Below are 12,205 nucleotides of genomic sequence, written 5' to 3' on the forward strand. Positions count from 1 at the left end.
ATGAGATGTTAAAATCATTCTTTATTTATTTATTTTGATGTTACTACTTATCTAATTTGCACCTAAAAAGTAGTTATTTCCACAAATAATTTTAAAAATATTTGGTATATTTTATATTTTATGAGTTGTATCTCCACTATAGGAAACATTGCACCTATTAAGGTATTAAATAATGTATATATGTATGTTTATCCTGGTGCATATTGCCTGTTTAAGGGTTAATATGAAGCTGATGTGTTAGTGTTTCATATGCATGTAATCTTAAATAATATACCATGGGTTTATTATATATTACAAATCAATGAGGCTTAATGCATTTTATTATCTATGTGGATCTATAACAGCCGAAGTGTGAGGCATATTACAGACTCTCCCTCCAGGCTGAAGTTTCGTGAGGTCGTTGATTGGGGAGAGGAGGGAGGGGAGTGAGGGGAGAGAGGGGGGGGGGGGGGTCAGATAGGCCTATCGCCGACCCGAGAAAACACCTGGATTTCACACCTTAAATCCACTCCTCCTCGCCTCCTATTGGCGGAGCGGCCGCATATATCCGTCACTGTGCACCACCAGAGAGGATGACTCACTGCGGCCTTGCTTGCACCGTCATCACACCATCAGCACCATCTTGCAGCAGCCATGCGTTTCAGCCACGCGCCCTCCGCTTTCCAGCTCTGCCCAAACATGTTGGAGAGCGAAGACTCGAGCTCCGCAGACGGGGAGCAGATGACTGAAGAGCGCTCCCCGAGTTCAGGCCCCTCAAGCCCGCTGTCCGTGAACTCCGACTCCAGCTGCAACAGCCCCGAGGCCAGATCCTCCTCTTCCTCTTCCTCTACACAGCAGCAGAGGGTCAGAAGGCCCTTAAACGCCTTCATCATCTGGACCAAAGAGGAGCGCAGGCGTTTGGCTCTACTCAACCCAGATCTGGAGAACACAGACTTGAGCAAAATACTCGGTAAGACTTTAACAAACCTTGACACGTGATTTAATAAGTGTTTAATTGAGTTATAACATCAGAAGAAAAGCTAAATATTTAGGAGCACTACTCTTCTTTTACCCTCTTTAATCTCAGCTCATGCATGGTTCCTATATTTAAGTGTATACTGCAGATAATTAACCCCACTTTGCCCCTTTGCCCCCTTGCAGGAAGGACTTGGAAGGCCATGTCTCTAGCTGAGAAGCGTCCGTACATGCAGGAGGCCGAGCGCCTGAGGGTCCAGCACACCATCGACTTCCCAAACTACAAGTACAGGCCGCGCAGGAGGAAGCAGTTAAAGAAGAGCTCCAACCCTCGCTGTGCAGAAGCTCCGGCCGCTCACCCATCGCTCTGCGGCACCTCGGGCTTCGGCGTTCCTTACAACCTCACCCACCTGCTCCAGAATCAGCACCAGAACCAGCACCAGCACCAGCAGCACCCCTTCCCAAACACACCTGCTGCTTTCCCAAACTCTCCAGCTAACTTTGCCCCCATGCACAGCAGCTACACAAACACTCCAGTCTTCCCAGATGCAGCAGCAGCAGTAGAAGCTTTCTCTAATAAGCCTGTGTTGTACTCAAACCCTCCTGCTTACCCTGCAGACCCTCATCCTTATTTCGGGGGTCAGCAGTACGGTTTCTCCACCTCTGCAGCTCCACACGTAGATCAAGTGGAATCAAGGTTTTTCATGTGCTCTGCTGGACCCTCCTTGGAGTTTTACCTGGAGCAGGTTCAGCTGGACATGCTGTACGATCTGGACCGCAGCGAGTTCGAACAGTACTTGGGTCCGAACCCTCACAGCAGGCCCGAGTCGGTGGATCCCAGCGGCTACCACAGAGAGGGCCGCTCGTTGTCATAGAAACAACTAAAACCATGTATTTATTTAAATTATTGTCAGTGTATCATAAAGGAAAGTGCAATTTAGTGATGAAAGTGTATATTGTTGATTTCAATGTGATTATAATGCATCAATAAATAACTTTAATTCAACTTATAAAGCTTTTTTTTCCTTATTTGGATCCATTAGCACCCTGAGATTAACACACTAAACCACTAAAAACCAACATTATTACATTCCAGTTAACATTTAGAAGTATCTGACACATTAAACAATGTCGGAGCTATATTTCCCGCCCTTTGGCAGAAGTCAAACTGTTGACACACTGTTTTTTTTATCTCCATCCTCGCGTCTTTCTTGGCTGACAGAGGGAAATAGGGTGGGCGCCAGGGGCATAAACTTCCCAACTTCCTGTTTCATTTTAAAACATTTTCACAAAGGCTCTAAAAATATGCCCAAAAATCGACATATCTCCAAACTCATTTGACTTTGGCTGCCAAATGTTTACCCATTTAGCTGAATGTTTACTTCCCCGCTCCATGTTTTCTGTGTCGGAGCCTCGAGGTTGAACTCTGTCCTGCACAGATATAAAACTGAAGCCGCCTAACTCGGGTCAGGTGCTGCGAGGGATAAAACCTCTTTAATGTTTCTCTTTTCTTTTCTTTTTTGCATTTTTTATTTCCTTTGGACAACAAGAACTCAACATGTAATACTTTATTCCTATAATAATTCGCCTCTATGAAGTAGCTGAGATGTTCATTTACATTAAAACTATAAAACTCTGCATAGATTTGTCTTCATTAAAGTGAAATAAGCTTCTTTTTGTATTCAAGTATCTCTTTTTATGAACAGCAGGAATGTTTAAAACCCAACAAATAAAACATTTTACACATATGAGTGCATAAAGAGATGCTTATATAAAGTAGGAAATGACAAATAGACACATAAAAGATACAGAAACATGATCTAATGTGCAGGCAAGTGTTTATAAACTACATATTTTTGGACATTTGAAGAGTTTTTCCTGTTAACTTCAATGTAGAGTTGCAGCACATTAAGTTATCAGCATGAAAAGTGATCAATATTCACAACTGTTGCTGTTTTTCTGCCTCAATTTGGCTTTCAATGAAATATTAATTGCAAATATTAGACATATCACTTCATCAATGACTGTACTTTACTGTTAAAAACTATTAATTTAACAAATATATAACAGAATAACATCAGCTTTATCATATTAATAGCTATTAATGATCAGAAACTTTGTATACTTTCATAATATTCAGCTTTTGTGGCATTTATTAACTTTATTAACACTTTAACCCTCCTGTTGTCCTCGAGTCAAGGAAGGGAGGGAGGAAGGGAGGAAGGAGGGAGGAAAGGAAGGAAAGAAGGAAAGGAGGGAGGGAAGGAGGGAGGGAAGGAAAGAAGGAACGGAGGGAGGGAGCGAAGGAAAGAAGGAAAGGAGGGAGGAATGGAAGGAGGGAGGGAGGGAAGGAGGACAGAAGGAAGGAAGGAAGAAGGGAGGGAGGAAGGTAGGAGGGAGGGAGGAAAGAAGGAAGGAGGGAAGGAGGGAAGGAAAGAAGGAAGGAGGGAGGAAGGAAGGAGGGACGAAGGAAGAAGGGAGGGAGGAAAGAAAGAAAGGAAGGAAGGAAGAAAAGAAGGAGAGAAGGAAGGAAGGAAAGAAGGACAGAAGGAAGGAAGGAGGGAGGGAGGGAGGAAAGAAGAACAGAAGAAAGGGAGGAAGGAAAGGAAGGAAGGAAGGAAGGAAGGAAGGTAGGAGGGAGGGAATGAAGGAAAGAAGGACAGAAGGATGGAAGGAAGGAGGGAGGGACGAAAAAAGGACAGAAGGAAGGAAGGAAAGAAAGAACAGTCAAAACAGACGGGGTCAATTTGACCCGGGAGGACGACACAAAGGTTAATAAGCGAACAGATTTTACACATACAAGCATAAAAAAGAGCAAAATTAAAACCCAAAGAACATATGAATTAAAAAAGAATAAAAGGTGAGTGTATTATTACATTCTTTACATCACTGTGATTACACTTCATCACAAACGGGCCTCGTGCTGCTGAAAGTGATTTTTCCTGTAAACTTCCTGTTAGCGTCATCGTGGTCTCTCTCAAGCTGAATACCAGAGATGCTCCAACTAACAGGTGGAGCTGAGCACGACAACAAACCCATCCACACTCTAAAATATGTCCCCTGCATCCTTGGGAAATGAGTCTGTGTGTGTGTGTGTGTGTGTGTGTGTGTGTGTGTGTGTGTGTGTGTGTGTGTGTGTGTGTGTATGGGTGAGTGTGTGTGTGTGTGTGTGTGTGTGTGTGTGTGTGAGTGTGTGTGTGTGTGTGTGTGTGTGTGTGTGAGTGTGTGTTTGTGTGAGTGAGTGTGTGTGTGTGTGTGTGTGTGTGTGTGTGTGTGAGTGTGTGTGTGTGTGTGTGTGTGTGAGTGAGTGAGTGTGTGTGTATGTGGGTGAGTGAGTGTGAGTGTGTGAGTGTGTGTGTAAGTGAGTGTGTGTGAGTGAGTGTGTGTGTGTGTGTGTGTATGTGTGTGTGTGAGTGAGTGTGTGTGTGTGTGTGTCTGTGTGCGCGTGTGTGTGTGAGTGTGTGAGTGTGTGTGTGTGTGTGTGTGAGTGTGTGTGGGGGTGAGTGTGTGTGTGTGTGTGTGAGAGAGTGTGTGTGTTCGCGTGTGTGTGCGTGTGTGTGTGTGTGTGTGTGTGAGTGTGTGTGTGTGTGTGTGTGTGAGGAGAGAGAGGAGAGGGGGGGAAATGTTATGAGTCAGTGCAGCGGAGAGCGGACTTAAAGTGTGTGTTGGTAGGAAATAAAAGGAGCACAGAGGCTGAAGGAAGGACGACCTCGTTTAGTAGGAGAAGAGCTGATTAGGAAAGTGAAGAGTCCAAAACCGACACCTGAATAAACGGAAGAAATCTGACGTCAGTTCAATTCCCAAGACGACGACATCGCAATGCAAAAAAAACAACATAATAATGAGCCGTGATGCAGAACAGAACATTAACCTGAGATATAAAAAATGAAAATGACTCCTGCTTCTTCACAACCTGTATCTATAGCAACCATAGAACACGATCTGTATCTATAGCAACCATAGAACACAATCTGACCTTTTTTTTTTTTTTTTTTGTGACCTGAGAAGAAAAACCTTTAGTTCAACTTGTTTTTCTCAAACTTTGCCCCCCCTCCTCCCCTAACCCTCCCCTCCTTCCCCTCCCTCTCCCCCTCCTCTCCTCTCCTCCTCCTCAGCAACAATTAATGGCCAGTTGCAGGAACTTCCTGAAGGAAAAACAACTGGATGATATCAGCGTTTCAGGTGAAAATATGATCAACAATAAACAGCGATGGAAACGGCAGCTGGACCGAGCAGATTATCTTTTGTTGCTTTTATGAGATTTAAATATTTACAAGGTTGTGTTTTAACAGACTTCTGGTTTATTAAATGATATAAAAACAACTGAAAGTGAAAGTAGAGAGAGGGAAGAAGATGATGATGGGCCAATTATTTCCTTTTTTTAAATAATGGAGTAACTAAAGACTCCCTAACACTACTAATTTCAAAATAAAAGTAATTACTTGGAGATTATAAAAAGGAGGTTACATCTGAAGTCAGACCTTTAAGATTTTACTCAGGAGGGTTTTTAACTCATTTTTTAATATTTAACATGTTACTGAATACATATATTGCTGTTTTTAATTCTATAGCAGCCATAGAACACGACATGTATCTATAGCAACCATAGAACACAACTTGTATCTATAGCAACCATAGAACACAATCTGTATCTATAGCAACCATAGAACACAATCTGATCTGATAGACCTTTAAGATTTTACTCAGGAGGGTTTTTTCCTCATTTTTTAATATTTAACATGTTACTGAATACATATATTGCTGTTTTTAATTCTTTGAAATCAATATTTTATATATATTTAGTAAATAAATCATGGTGTGGGCTTATTAGGAGCACACATGGAGCTTAAATGGAGTCACAGTACCAATTAAACCCACTTTATTCATCAAATATCTTTATTTTATATTCCAAAATCTACATGAACTTCCTTCCTTCTGTCCTTCTTTCCTCCCTTCCTTCCTTCCTTCTGTCCTTCTTTCCTTCCCTCCTTCCTTCATTCATTACTTTCCTTCCTTCCTTCTGTCCTTCTTTCCTTCCCTCCTTCATCCCTTCTTTCTTTCCTTCCTCCCTTCCTTCTGTCCTTCTTTCATCCCTCGCTCCTTCCTACCTTCCTCCCTTCTTTCTTTCCTTCCCTCCTTCCTTCCTTTCCTTCCTCCCTTCCTTCTGTCCTTCTTTCATCCCTCGCTCCTACGTTCCTTCCTCCCTCCTTTCCTTCCTTCTTCCTCCCTTCCTAACTTCCTTCCTTGACTCGAGGACAACAGGAGGGTTAAACAGAGTAACTAGTAATCCTTAACCTATCACATCGCCATAGCAACCCTCCCAAAGCTGCATGTAGTTTAATTAGTTGAAGCTAAAACCTCTAAAACATGTCAGGATTTCCTCTTTTTCTAACAGCCTTTGATTCATTTCCTCAAACAGATGCAACAAAAACTATGTTGAACATGTCATTTATTTGGATGACGTCATCTATTTCCAGTAACTGTTCCAACTTACCGCGGCTCATATCACAAATATGCTCACATGTTTGAGCTTATCACCACAGCGGGGAGAATGTGAGGAATCCCAACATCAAACATTCCTCAATCATAAAATACTTTCCTTAGTTACAGATTAAATATGTAAATATGCCAACTCAGTATGTCTAATATTGACAATGAGCATAACTGGAGTTTATATTCCACCTATAAATAGTTTCTCTTGTGGAGCATTCTTGAGATTTCACGGAGCCATAATTAGTCTTGTCTTACCTCCTGCACAGAGGTCATCGATAGTTTCCTGTGCTGAGTGCAAGTTTGGGTAAATTTTAGGGGGCTGCTGTCGGCAGATAATGCTCATCCGAGTATTATCCTGCGGGAACGTCTGCCCTGTCTGGAGCAGAAGGAGGAAACTCAAACAGGAAGTGCCGTGAAGTGAGATACTCCTAAAGAAATGATGAGCTAAAGAGAAAAAGGGTTTGCATAGTTTATCCTCCTTCTCTTTCTCCTCCTGCTGGAGCTGGAAACATGTAATTATATCATTTTCTGGCTTAAAAGAAAAGAAAAGGAAGAGTTTGTGGTTGAGTTGAACGTGTCAGTCAGCTCAGACTCTAATCAGTCACTAATTAATCCGATCAGATTACGATAACTTCATCAGTCCTTCATTGGAGCTCCAGCAACTTTTCATCTGTATGTCTCACAGGTTTGCAGCCGAGTCACCCTAAACATGAACCAGACTGGCATCCAGATGGATTATTAAAGGGTCAGTTCACCCTGTAATGTAGAACTTTTTTTCAGTTTAGCAGCATTATTATCTCTTTGCAATCTGCATCCAGTTTTCATTAGAAATACAATCTACAGCATGCAGATTGAGAACCTATTCAGGATGAGGAATGGTGTTTTTATGGACTGTATTTAATTACATCGAGTTTAACAGTTACTAAATGTGTTTACCACTGCACTGGTTTCAATAAATGCCTATAGTGTTGTAAGGCCATCTCTTGTCTGAGCTATTTCTATTTTCAGGGGTTTTATTTTGAAATGTAAAATTTTAGAATCATTAGCTTCTAACGGTGTTACCCCGTAAAGATCACATTACGGTACAGGAACAGTTTTAATAAATATTAAAGTAATAAACAGTTTAAGGAGATTACAGTAGCAACCGTAAAATAACAGTATAAGGGAAAGCAAACAACTAACAGTATTATACTGTAAAGCTGAAATTCTATACAGCACTGTAATATGTTTTACAGTAATTAACTGTTTTTAGATTACATACTGTAAAATAACAGTAAATTGTTGGCGATTGTAGCTGCCAGTACTTTACTGTTATTTAACGGTCTTTTTTTTTTTTTTTTTTTTTTTTTTACAGTGCAGAAATAGTGCTTGATTGTCACATTTGTTAAATCAACAGTAACCAGGACTTTGTTGCTGTTGAGCTTTTAAAGTCTCATTTTTGATTGCTCTCAACACCAATCATAGCAGATCCTTTAAGTACAAGTCATACCACAAAGTTAAAATACTCAGTTTGCAAGAAAAAGTCCTCTATTTATAATTAAAAGCACACAAATAATAGCAAAATATACTTTAGGGATCAAAAGTGAAAGTACTCAGAGCTCATTGTAAATACTTTATATATTAAGTTTAAGTTTTTGAGTGTAAAATGTTCAACTGCAATTCAAGTAAAGAAGAAAATGAGACTTTTAGGACTCAATAATAGAGAAAATGTACCTACTAAAAAGGAGATTTGTGCAGCATGTGTTGTATGTAAGAGCTTAATCATCAAAGAGGTCGAGTATCTCCAACTTTCAGGCAAATGCAGTTGAGTTAAAAGTACATTTCACTCAGTTGCATAAGATGGAAACCTTAAAAATGCTCTTTATTTGACTATATGTGAGTAAATGTATTTAGTTAGTTGGTGTGAAATATCTCACTTAAACTCATAAAACCATTTAAAAGGCTGGAGGTAAGTGAGAAATGTTTAATTGTGTAATTTGGGTTGAACTGACCCTTTAATGGATTTATTTCTTCTGCAGTTTTAATCTAAATGCAAGCAGAGAACGAGGCGGAAGTATCACTCTGATATTAAAAAAATAATTATTAATAGCTATTAATAATCAGTCACTGTGTCTACTTTCATAATATTCAGCTTTTGTGGCATTTATTAACTTTATTTTATATCTATAACACTTTAACCCTCCTGTGGTCCTCGAGTCAAGGAAGGGAGGAAGGAAGGAGGGAGGGAGGGAAGGAAAGAAGGAAAGGAGGGAGGGAGGAAGAAAGAAGGAAGGGAGGGAGGAAAGAAGAACAGAAGAAAGGGAGGAAGAAAAGGAAGGAAGGAAGGAAAGAAGGACAGAAGGAAGGAGAGAAGGAAGGAGGGAGGGAGGAAAAAAGGAAGGAGGGAGAGATGAAAGAAGGACAGAAGAAAGGGAGGAAGGAAGGAAGGAAGGAAGGAAGGAGGGAGGAAAGAAGGACAGAAGGAAGGGAGGACAGAAGAAAGGGAGGACGGAAGGAAGGAAGGAAGGAGGAAGGAGAGAAGGAAGGAGGGAGGGATGAAAGAAGGACAGAAGAAAGGGAGGAAGGAAGGAAGGAAGGAAGGAAGGAGGGAGGAAAGAATGACAGAAGGAAGGGAGGACAGAAGAAAGGGAGGAAGGAAAGGAAGGAAGGAAGGAAGGAAGGACAGGAGAAAGGGAGGAAGGAAAGAAGGACAGAAGGAAGGGAGGAAGGAAAGTAAGGAAGGAAGGAAGGAGGGAGGGAGGACAGACAGAAGGAAGGAAGGAAAGAAGGAAGGAAGGAAGGTAGGAGGGAAGGACGGAGGGAGGGAGGAGGGAAGGAAGGAGGGAGGGAGGAAAAAAGGAAGGAGGGAGGGAGGAAAAAGGAAGGAACGAAAGAAGGAACAGTCAAAACAGACGGGGTCAATTTGACCCGGGAGGACGACACATTCACTCTGATATAAAAAAAACCCAAAACAAAACAAAACAACCAAACCCAACTTTCTGTGTTCTGTGTTAAAAATATAACCTCAGTCATGTTTTCCAGCCTTGAGACAGTCTGCAGACAGACGGGGGCTTACTTACTTACTGTAACTGTAACTGGGTGTTGGCCCCTGACCTTTGACCTTTCGGGTAGATCCAACAGTCTGCAAGAGAGAGACACAAACAAACCTGTCAACAAACACTCTGGAGGGCGATTAAAACAATCCTCCGACATACCGGAAGTGTGTGTATGTGTGAAATAATCCGTCTGTTATTATATTTTAACGCTTTACGATGATTTATATACCTAACGACACATTTTCGGTATCTTAGCAACAGATCATCAGTTCGAACGTGGCGTGTTTATCCAGCGTCACTCCTACCAGAACGCTCGCGGTGGAAATTACGTCACACCTTCTTCCTGAGTGTCTCCTGTTGCTTTATGAGTCAGTCTGTGAGTATGTCCATGAGTTTGTCTGCTATGTCTCTCTCTCTATGTGTGTGTGTGTGTGTGTGTGTGTGTAATTAAATGATCATTCCAGATTACAGTACAGTGTGTTGTTGCGCAGTAAAGAGCGGAAACAAATCAAACAGTGCGCGTCTACCTGGCTGAGACGCACCTATCTGCTGAGCTATATCAGGACCTCATTGTATTTTAATAGTGCATTTCCTTTATTGTTGTCATTACAGACATTAAGCCGATGCACGCTTTATGCTGGAAATGAGGTCGGCTGAATAAGTCGTCTATTTTAAGCGCCGTCTTTTAAGTCACTTCTCGAAACATACTTTTGAGTTTTGTTTTAATCTCCTTGAAATATGGGTTGAAATAGTTTTTGTATGTGTTCATGTGGTTTAGTCAAATTTAAAGGGTTAAAATGTGAAAATAAACGTATGAATAACTTGCACACATTCTTTTTTTGTGGACTCAGCATCAAATTTCTGCTTTTAATCCATTTAGAGAGAATATATTAGAGGATTATGGTAAAAATGTCTAAGTGGTGTAACCATAAAAACTTTGTACCAAATAATTCAACTTGCTTAAAAACAGTAAATAGTCAATAAAACACCATATCAACTAGTTTGGCATGATCTTACATTATAACTTTTATATTAAATAAAGCTAAAGGAATACAATTGTTCTAAATATTACATTTAATCTGGGTAACCATGGAAATCAGGACACATTTACATTATTAGTATAAGTCCACTTAAATACACTGTAGGTGATAAAATACTCAATATTTATCATTCTTTTGTGGTTACACCATTTGACGTTTTCAGTCTTACTTTTGGTAAAAAAAAATGGTGCAAATGTTATTTCAAATGATATAAAACCAACAAAAATACTAAATATACATTTGAACAAACCTGATGCTGCTTTTAAAACTATTTTTAAAGATATTCTTGAATTGCTCATCTTGCCAACCCTTATTTATTTATCACTGACCCTTACTCATAGTGCAAAGCGGATGCTCATTGAAGAGCTGAAAATAGGAATCTGCTCTTCATTAATGCAACAAGTGTGTGTGTGTGTGTGTGTGTGTGTGTGTGTGTGTGTGTGTGTGTGTGTGTGTGTGTGTGTCTCCATACAGTAGCATTTCCATACAGTGACAGCCAGCGGTGGCACTGACTGTGTTTAAAACCTCACAGTGCCATCCGTCCCCTCGGCCTCGACACTGTGGGCACCTGTTAGTTTGTGTTGACGCGGCGTCTTTAACACCTCTGCTGATTGACTTAGCTGGAAAGCCTAACAGCTCACATGAGGGGGGGAAGTGGGGGGGCGAGGGGCGGGGGGGCAACCTCAGCAGGTAGCTCACTGTGTGCATGCATGCAGCAGCAGACTGGTGGCACCTGAAGGCAACGCATTGTGTGCTAAGCTGCTGTAAAATCACTTTGGTTATAATGCTTTGATATGGTGCCAAAAACACACAAAGCATATTTAGATCAGTAGTTCCCAGCATGGAGGTCACTTAGCATGAAGGGAAATAAGCATAAATAAGAAATGCATGCTTTTTATTGTCAGAATTGCCTCTAATCTTTCTTTTTTTCTCATAAACAACATCATTTGACCTGTTTTGGCTTCTTAATATAATCCAAATAAAACAAAGAAGGGGGAAAAAAACTGTTTTTGGCATATGAAAGTGTTGATAAAGGTGACAAGGCAAGGGAAATGTATTTATATAGCACATTTCAACGACAAGGCAATTCAAAATGCTTTACATAAAACATAAAAATGCATCAAAACAGGGTAAAAAAGCAATGCATGGCAAAATAAAAGACAATTAAAAGGGTTACATTGGAAATAAAATAGAGTTGGACTGATAAAAAACAGGAGAATAATAAGTTATAGTAGAGATTTGTGCAGTTTGGGCTCCAATCAAGCTGAGTCCAGAACTAATAAAGTACAAATCATAACCAGAATATGCTTTAAACCTGATATAACAGTGAGCATCTTCTGTCCTAAACGCCACAAGGTTTTTGACTAATCAGCTTTTACTAGGTTAAGAAGTAGAAGGAGGTTTGCAGGAAACAGCTGATTCCACACCCAGGGGGGTAAAAGAACATCAATCTGAGTCCAAGTAGGTGCAAGTTGAGCTCCGAGCGTGTCATAAAAACCTTTTCGGGGCTCTTGCCTCACTCTACTGGCAGGTAGCTCATAAACAATATTAGTGTTGATTGGCAGGTTATTGTTGAGTCTGTGGGGGAGTTGAGGAAGGTTGTACCTTCTCTCAGGACGTAGCCTCACTTCCCTCGCTCAGAGGCTCTCAGGAGGAGAGCAGTGTGCCTTTTAACTTTTCTTT

The 12,205-nt window shown here is 40.8% G+C and overlaps 1 protein-coding gene across 1 annotated transcript; it reads left to right on the forward strand.

Moving 5' to 3' along the window:
• The first annotated feature begins 633 nt into the window (after positions 1–633).
• sox32 (SRY-box transcription factor 32) lies at positions 634–1,829 on the forward strand. The gene is made up of 2 exons (XM_053342732.1): positions 634–949; positions 1,141–1,829. The coding sequence occupies exons 1-2, from the start codon at positions 634–636 to the stop codon at positions 1,827–1,829; spliced, it is 1,005 nt and encodes a 334-aa protein (XP_053198707.1).
• The last annotated feature ends 10,376 nt before the right edge of the window (positions 1,830–12,205 follow it).

Source organism: Scomber japonicus, chromosome 21, assembly GCF_027409825.1.
Source record: "Scomber japonicus isolate fScoJap1 chromosome 21, fScoJap1.pri, whole genome shotgun sequence".
Taxonomy (NCBI): domain Eukaryota; kingdom Metazoa; phylum Chordata; class Actinopteri; order Scombriformes; family Scombridae; genus Scomber; species Scomber japonicus.

Bases quoted from the DNA above. Each gene is read 5' to 3' on its own strand.
- sox32 (XM_053342732.1), top strand. From the start codon at position 634: ATGCGTTTCAGCCACGCGCCCTCCGCTTTCCAGCTCTGCCCAAACATG. The intron at 950-1,140 runs GTAAGACTTTAA...GCCCCCTTGCAG, and splicing joins AGACTTGAGCAAAATACTCG to GAAGGACTTGGAAGGCCATG.